Source organism: Ochlerotatus camptorhynchus, unplaced genomic scaffold (genome assembly GCF_037179485.1).
Source record: "Ochlerotatus camptorhynchus isolate MF236.1 unplaced genomic scaffold, CSIRO-AGI_Acam_v1.1 ptg000033l, whole genome shotgun sequence".
NCBI lineage: Eukaryota > Metazoa > Arthropoda > Insecta > Diptera > Culicidae > Ochlerotatus > Ochlerotatus camptorhynchus.
Genome location: NW_027040524.1, coordinates 624,053 through 632,584, shown reverse-complemented (window position 1 = coordinate 632,584; position 8,532 = coordinate 624,053). Strand labels below are relative to the sequence as shown.

The window sequence follows — 8,532 nt, the reverse complement described above, 5'->3', positions numbered from 1 at the left end:
TTTGCCAGCTGGCGAGTGACTGTTGACGATAAATGAAGAAAAATTCGTCGTAGGCGATTTGTCGATCGTAAATATCGCCTTCCATAGCGCCCACCTTAGCAAGCGAGTCCGCCTTCTCATTGCCCGGAATCGAGTAATGAGATGGGACCCATGCAAAGGTGATGACAAAAGATCTTAAAGATAAAGCACTTAGAATCTCTCGTATTTTCATGAGAAAATACGAGGAGTGCTTTACCGGCCTCATGGAGCGAATAGCCTCGATAGAAATTTTACACTGTTATAAAGCATTTATTCAATATACACTGGAACCTCCATTTACGAACCAAAACGGGGGTTCGTAAATCGAATTAGTGCGTAAAAAAACCTCGTTATTTGGGATTTACTTCGTAACAAGAGGTTTTTGAAAATATTGTCAAATACCCCCCTATATGGGTATTTTTGGAATCAGGGTGACGTGTAGGGACCGGAAATCGACGTCTGACGCCATTTTGAAATCCAAGATGGCGACTTCCGGTTACAGAACAACCTGGAAATTCTGCCAAATCCCCCACAATATGGGTATTTTTGGAATCAGGGTGATGTGCAGGGACCAGAAATTAATATCTGACGCCATTTTGAAATCCATTAAAACTTGGAAATTCTGTCATATACCGCACAATATGTGTATTTTTGGAATCAGAGTGACGTGTAGGGACCGTAAATCGATGTGTGACGCCATTTTTTAATCCAAGATAGCGGCTTCCGGTTACAGGAAAACAGAAAAATACCTAGTTGAAGATGCTAATTTCAAATAACAGACTATAGTGGTAATTTTTATACGATAGATGACGTAGATGAAAGCATAGAGTTGTTAGTTCCGTTAGAGTACGGCAGTGTGAAGATTGCATATAGATATTAGAATAGAGAGCAAGGACAACTTTCAAGGAAGGTACAAATCGGTGTTTTCATCTATCTTTACCAAACTCCCCCTTTGGAGAGGGATGGTGAGGGGTGTCCCCCCCCCCCCGCCACCACTGGCAAAAAGAGATGAAAACCGACCCGCTCAAGTACCAACTGTGTGTTTGAAACAGTTCTACCGATTTTTTACCGCACTTCAGTTGTTATTCGAAGGAAGGCATCCAGTCGTAGGTTTGGAAATTGCAACTATTGTTTACCCCTACCACGATATGTGCTCCTGTCATCGTCGACTTGACGATCTCGAGGGGACACGGGTAGGGTAGGTGCTGCTACTGTACCTTTCGACCATTGACAGTAAATGAGAGAGATGAAAAAACCGATTTGTACCTTCCTTAAAAGTTGTCCTAGCTCTCTATTCTAATATCTATATGCAATCTTCACACTGCCGTACTCTAACGGAACTATCAACTCTATGCTTTCATCTACTCCATCTATTGTATAAAAATTACCACAACAGTCTGTTATTTGAAATTAGCATCTTCAACTATGTAAATACACAACAATATGGATATTTTTGGAATCGGAGTAACCTGTGAGAACCGAGAATCCATGTCTGACGCCATTTCGAAATCCAAGATGCTGATTGCCTCTAACTTTTTTCTTCAACAGCATTCCGCAAAATAATGTGTAGAGCTTTTGTAGGTTTAATTATTTGCTACAACTTTTTACACAAGTCAAATCCGTATCTCTTATGCATGACGAAGCAGAGCGAACAGAAGCCACTACTGTTTTTCAGTGAATGTATATTCACTGAAAAACATTAACAAGTTCTGCCCGCTCTAGTTCGTGATGCATAAGAGATACAGATTTGAGTTATGAGCAAAACTTGTAGCTAATAACAAAACCAACAAAAGCTCTGTACATTATTTTGCGGAATGCTGTTGATGAAAAAAGTTAAAGGCAAATGAATGTAAATGAATGTAAGAAATTAATGCAAATGATTTTTCATGCCTGCATAAAAGTAATATTAAGTAACCTACAGTACGGGTATCTTAAGAATCGGGGTGACGTGGTGGTATTTGCCAATTTTTCTGTAACCGGAAGCCGCCATCTTGGATTTCGAAATGGCGTCAGATATCGATTTCCGGTCCCTACACGTCACCCTGATTCCAAAAATACCCATATTGTGAGGTATTTGGCAGAATTTCCAAGTTTTTCTGTAACCGGAAATCGCCATCTTGGATTTCAAAATGGGATCAGACATAGATTTCCAGTTCCTAAACGTCACCCTGATTTCAAAAATACTTATATTGTGGGGTATTGAAAGTATCTTCCAGTTTTACATGAACCGGATGTCGCCATCATGGATTTCAAAATGGCGTCAGACATGGGTTTCCGGTTTCTACATCTCACTCCGATTCCAAAGGTACCCATATTGTGGGATATTTCATAGTTTTTCCAGATTCCCATAATCGCAAAAAAAACTCGTTATGTGGAATTTACTTCGTAAAAAGAAAACTCGTTATTTGGGATTTACTTCGTAAAAAGAGGGACGTAAATTGAATACTTGCGTAAAAAAAAAAGACTTCGTAAAGGGAGGTTTCAGTGTATATGCTTATTTGTGAACTGAGTTGTTTGTTGGGTAGCATCTAATACGACAAACACAACACGAAACGATTCTGTGCTCAAGTTATTAAGCCTGTGTTCCATTTGGTGAATTTTCACTTAAATTTAACAGATGGAAAATTTTCAGATAAACCTACTATTCCAGCAGACTTATTTCTGACAGACAAGGAATCAATTTGACAAACGCTTTCTCGAAAATCGGCCCATGTACAACAGAGGGATTTTCGAACATCCTAATTTATTTTCGAAGTGTCAAATCTAAGTGAAAATTTTCCAAATGGAACACAGCCTTAAAGGGCGTCCACGATGAAATTGCTCTAACTTTTTAACCGTTGGGTAGAATTTAATGAAAATTTGGGGGGATTTAGTTCAAAGTGCATTATTTACATCCTGCAAGTTTTAAAGTCCTGTGATCAAAACTCGCGGAAATGGAGTCAAAAGAACAGCTCGTGCGTGATAAAATCTTGCGCATTCATCACGAGAACAAGGATCTCTCGCATCGTTCCATCGCTAAAACGTTGGGAATCGTGAATTCCACGGTGTCGCGAGTGATTGAGCGGTTCGAGGAACGGTTGACCACCGATCGGAAGCCCAGAAGTGAAGGAAAAAGTATTCCGTACAACACCAAAAATCACAACCGCGTAGTTGGGGCCTTCAACCGAAATCCGAACGCCTCCGTTAGGGATGTGGCTAAGAAGCTGCACCTAAGCCGAAGTTTTATCCAGAAGGCCAAAACTAAGGCTGGGCTTCGAAAGTTCAAGGTACAAAAGGCCCCTAATCGCGACGAGAAGCAGAACAAGTCCGCCAAAACCCGTGCCAGGAAGTTGTACCTCAACATGCTGACGAAAGTTGAATGCTGCATCATGGACGACGAAACATATGTGAAGGCCGACTTCAAACAGATCCCCGGCAACCTGTTTTTCACGGCCAAGGATAAGTTCAGCGTTCCGGAGCATGTCCGCACTCAGAAGATGTCCAAATTTGCGAAGAAATTCCTGGTTTGGCAAGCCATCTGCACGTGCGGGAAGCGGAGTGCACCTTTCGTGACCCAGGACACGATGAACGGACAGGTGTACATAAAAGAGTGCCTCCAGAAGCGGCTGCTTCCTCTCCTGAAGGCCCACAACGTCCCAACAATATTCTGGCCGGATTTGGCCTCATGCCACTACTCCAAGGACGTGCTGAAGTGGTATGCGGACAATAAGGTCAATTTCGTGCCGAAAATGTTCAACCCTCCCAACACTCCGGAGCTCCGCCCCATCGAGAAGTACTGGGCGATTATGAAGCAGCACCTTCTTAAACGACCTAAGGTAGTGAAGACAGTCGAGGAACTAAGAAAGTATGGGTTTACATGCAAAAAACGGTTGATTCAAAGGTTGTGCAGAATCTTATGGCCGGGGTTAAGGCCAAGGTGCGGGCATTTGCGTATGGACTGTAAATAAAATACGAGTAAAATGGTAAAATGAAGTTTAATAGTTATTTCTCAATCCCTGAAAATTTGATGGCAATCGGATGAAAACTAGAATTTTGCGAATCAATTTTGTGTGTGGCAATTTCATCGTGGACACCCTTTAGTATTTTTTTTTTATTTGTTCAATCGGTTGATAAAAGATGTACCGAGAATTTATTGGAGGGATTCATGGCAAATTGATATCATCTCGATCAACTATGAAATGTTGCATAACATTGATGCAAAATTGTGCACTCCGTTTTTGTGTGTGCATTTATTTTTAGCGTTTTGAAGTTGAATCACTGAGGATCAATCTCATTTCCCTAGAAAAATGTCAAGAGTACAGATATCAGCTCTCTCAAAACTTATAATAAAAAACTGGAACTTTACGTTTGTTGCAGTCCAGTACACAAGTAGTTTCAATTTCATGAGTGATGTGACAACCGTCCAAGATGTGTGTCCTAGAAATCTTGAAGTGTTAGGGAATATCAGCCATCATAACGGTCATTGTTGGACGCTTCAACCTGAAGAAAACCTTACTCATATCTGATTGTAATTAAGGAACCAAATGAAATAGAATATGTATTCGCATTTTTTTGAGGTCCTGAATTTAACCAAGTCTTACTAAGTAGAAAATCCAAAATATGTACATAGGACCGAAATCATAGGTTACTTCTACTGTTTTTTTAATCAATATCTAGAAAAAATGCACGAGAATTTCACTACACAGCTTAACGTAGTTTACTTTAACCCTGCGGTCGTGTCTTGTACACAACCCCACCAATTTTTGTTTGTTCACATTTACGATGTCCTACTTTATTACATCTATCCTTGTGATCCATGACCAGTAGACTGATGCAAAATTTGAAATTATCGCTCCACAGTGCTCAAACGGTTCCAAATTGGGCCCTGATTAGCCTCCCAAAATTTTAACTTATTTAGTGAGAAACTGACTTGGCACAAACCATTTGAAGTTTATATACACACTTCGAAAATCCTAATTTTACACGTGACGGAATCATCTTTAACATAAAGGATGACACGTAAACAAACATGTCATGTAACATTAAGTGCTCCGAGACGGAAAAGTTTGTTACTCGACGAAACGTACGTTTGATTGAGCTGAATTTCGTGTCTATCATGACTTAATTTTATGTCAAAATTAACGCTCGTATATATCAGTCTCAGAACACCTAAATTTACATGAATTTTTCTAAGTGTGTAGGAATTACTATGAAGAAACCATAATTTCGATTCATATCTTACTCAAAATTCACCCGTTCACTCTAATTTAGAAATTGATAGCTGAGTTTGTTGAAATTTTCTCAGCTACAACTTTGTTCCAGACAACTCTTTGATTCAAGTCACTGATGTCTTATGATTATGCTCAATCAACTGCTCAGCAGGCAACATTGGTGTTTATGGTTCGTAGAATAGAGTACAAAAATCATGGCTACTATGTCACACTGCAGAATGCAGTGTTGCCTTCAATACAGTTGCTTAATCTTGCCATAAGATTGTCAATCTCTTAAACAATTAATAACTATTTAATTTGACATTTGGCTGAAAAACGATTTTCTGCAAAGTTGAAGCTGATAAAAATTCCCATAAAAATAGCAATAGAATTTATTAACAGTACAATTTGTAAAAAGGCTAGAAGACAACGAACAAAAAGTTTGATTTTCGCATAGTAATTTCCATATAAAGTTCAAATGGTTTGTGCCAAGTCAGTTTCTTATCAAATGAGTTTAAACTTTCGGAGGCAAATCAGGACCCGATTTGGAACCGTTTGAACACTGTGGAGCGAAAATTTCAAATTTTGCATCAGTCTTATGACCAGTAGGGTTTTTTCGCTAGTCATCTTTATTCCCAGTGGCCTGGCAGTGACGTTGCAGGAAGAAAACATTCCTTTAGTTTGTCACTCCTGGCTGATCCAGCGTAACATATTGTCAATTAGGGGCGATTCAAATGTGACGTACCCGCTTGATGGAGGGAGGATGTTCTAGAATTTGTGACAGTTCGTTTAATAGATATGAGGAAAAGCGTGGCACCGAGTGGTTCAAATAATTGAAAAAAATGTGGATGTCAAATTAGAACTGCCCCTTTACGAATTATGTGCAGATGCTTAACGGGCTTCTTTACAAAACAACCAACCTTGATTGAATTATTTGAATGTCTTTTTTGCTTGAACTAATCTTTTTCATAATTATTCTCGTGCTTCGTTCTGATTACCCAATGACCTTTCGCTAGTTTAAACTAGCTAATGTTTAGTTTCTGATCATGACAATGCGTAAAAAAGTAGTTTTAACAAGTTCACCGACTGACGCATGCATACGTGCCAGTTGGCACTTTATGGTAAACAAAAAGTTCATCAACTACTGACTTCATAACAATCTTCAAGCTAGTTCTATCTGCTTTCGATTGTGAGCTTTCGTTCGATCAGCTTATTTGTATTTCAAGCTGTGTTTAATTTAGGGAAAAAATGAGAGTGAATAGTAATTAAAGAACATCAAACAAAAATCGATCAAGGTATTATAGGCAATTCATGATGCTTTCATAAGTCCTAAGCATTATGCTAACTAAACGATTGCAAATGAAAATGTATCATCACCACAAGCATGGTACCCATCAGCATCACATTTCTTATTTAGCTTAGCCCGATCCCAACCACCACAAACGTTCGATCCAATCTCACTCGCTCTGCTAACACACTACTCCACAGCTTCCTATCGCAGTGCCGGTTGTTTGTTTGACCTCGCCCGACCAACAACGTACTGACCGTCTTCTGTGATAAGCGCCAAATTCGACAAACACCGTTTGCGATCGGCTCATCGTTGGCTGTCAGTATACGATCGAAAGTGAAAGTGATCACACATCCATCCCAGTCGTCGTGCTTAGAACGTTCAGTGTAGTTGCTTGGGAAGAATGTTGTCGGTTTTGTCACGCTGTGCGCCGCGGGGGAGGAGCGTTCCGGCGGTATCTATGCTGCATCGCTATGCTTCAACCGGAGGAGGGGAGCCGAGCAAAACGGCTCTGTACGATTTTCATCAAAGCCACGGGGGAAAGTTGGTCGATTTTGCTGGCTATTGGTTGCCAGTTCAGTACAACGATCTGAGTATTATCAAGTCCCATCTGTACACTCGGGAGTACGGGTCAATATTTGACGTGTCGCACATGTTGCAGACTTACTTGAAAGGTTCGGCACTGTTGATAAGGAGGTTGGAAGGAAAGTGCCAATGGAGTAATACATTTTTCGGATTTTGCAGGCAAAGACGTCATCAGCTGCTTCGAATCGGTTTGTACTGCTGATATCAAGGGACTGAAGAATGGAACTGGAACGTTAACCGTGTTTACCAATGGAAAGGGAGGAATTTTGGATGATCTGATTGTGAACAGAGTTGCCGATGACACACTGTACGTGGTTTCCAATGCATCACGCAAGGAAACGGATATGGCCGTTATGTCTGATGCTGTGGTAGGTAGATCACGAAATAGGATCCCAAAGTTATGTGTTCAAACGAATCGTTTCTTCCTTCTTGACAGGCATCCTTCCAAGCCAAAGGCAAAGACGTTTCAGTGGAATTTCTCTCCAGTGACGACCAATCACTGTTGGCACTTCAAGGCCCCAGTGCCGTTTCCGTGCTCCAGAAGCTTTGCACCAAAGACCTTTCGCGATTGTACTTCATGAACAGCACAACCGACAGCATTGCCGGTGTGGAAAACTGCCGTATCACCCGATGTGGATACACCGGTGAAGATGGTGTAGAAATTTCGATCCCCTCTGCCGCAGCCTCCGACATCGCATCCGCGCTGTTGGAGCAGAAAGTAGGCAATCTTAAACTGGCTGGTCTTGGCGCACGTGATTCCCTCCGGCTGGAGGCCGGTCTCTGTTTGTACGGAAACGACATCGACGAATCAACGACTCCCATCGAGGCCGGTCTGCTCTGGCTGGTGGCAAAACAGCGTCGTGCAGAGAACAACTTCCCCGGGTCGGACAAGATCCTCAATCAAATTAAAAACGGAGTCACCCGACGCCGGGTTGGGTTCAAGATGTCGGCCGGATCGGCTCCTGCGCGGCAGCATGTGGAAATTTTCGACAACGAGCATCACAAAATCGGCGAGATCACCAGCGGCTGTCCGAGTCCGTGCCTGCAGCAAAATATCGCCATGGGATACATCCGGGAGGTGTCGAAAAAGGTGGGAACGGAAGTGACGCTCAAGATTCGCGATAAGTTCTACCACAGCCAGGTCGCCAAGATGCCATTCGTCGCGACACACTACTATCAACCACCGAAATAAAATTGCTTGGATTGTTTGTTCATGTCTAACTGCATGATTTGGCGCGTGTATTATTATATTTTTGTATGTTGCTGCTTATCAGTTGGCTCGGCGTGGTTGGATCGTAAATGTTAACGGCTTGGTCAGTTGATTGGGGCACAATACCTGTTATAAAGTAAAGGAAACTTTTAGTAGTCACGTATATTGTTTGAGGTTTGTTTGAGAAAATCCTGTTTTTTTGTCATTTTCCAGTGCTACTTCCCAGTTCACATTTCATAACA

General features: G+C 41.4%; 1 protein-coding gene across 1 annotated transcript; it reads left to right on the top strand.

Moving 5' to 3' along the window:
* Positions 1-6,814: 6,814 nt before the first annotated feature.
* LOC135708765 (aminomethyltransferase, mitochondrial) lies at positions 6,815-8,322 on the top strand. The gene is made up of 3 exons (XM_065230910.1): positions 6,815-7,169; positions 7,240-7,448; positions 7,517-8,322. Exons 1-3 carry the CDS (start codon positions 6,899-6,901, stop codon positions 8,270-8,272), a joined length of 1,236 nt encoding a protein of 411 aa, XP_065086982.1. The 5' UTR covers positions 6,815-6,898; the 3' UTR covers positions 8,273-8,322.
* Positions 8,323-8,532: the final 210 nt, after the last annotated feature.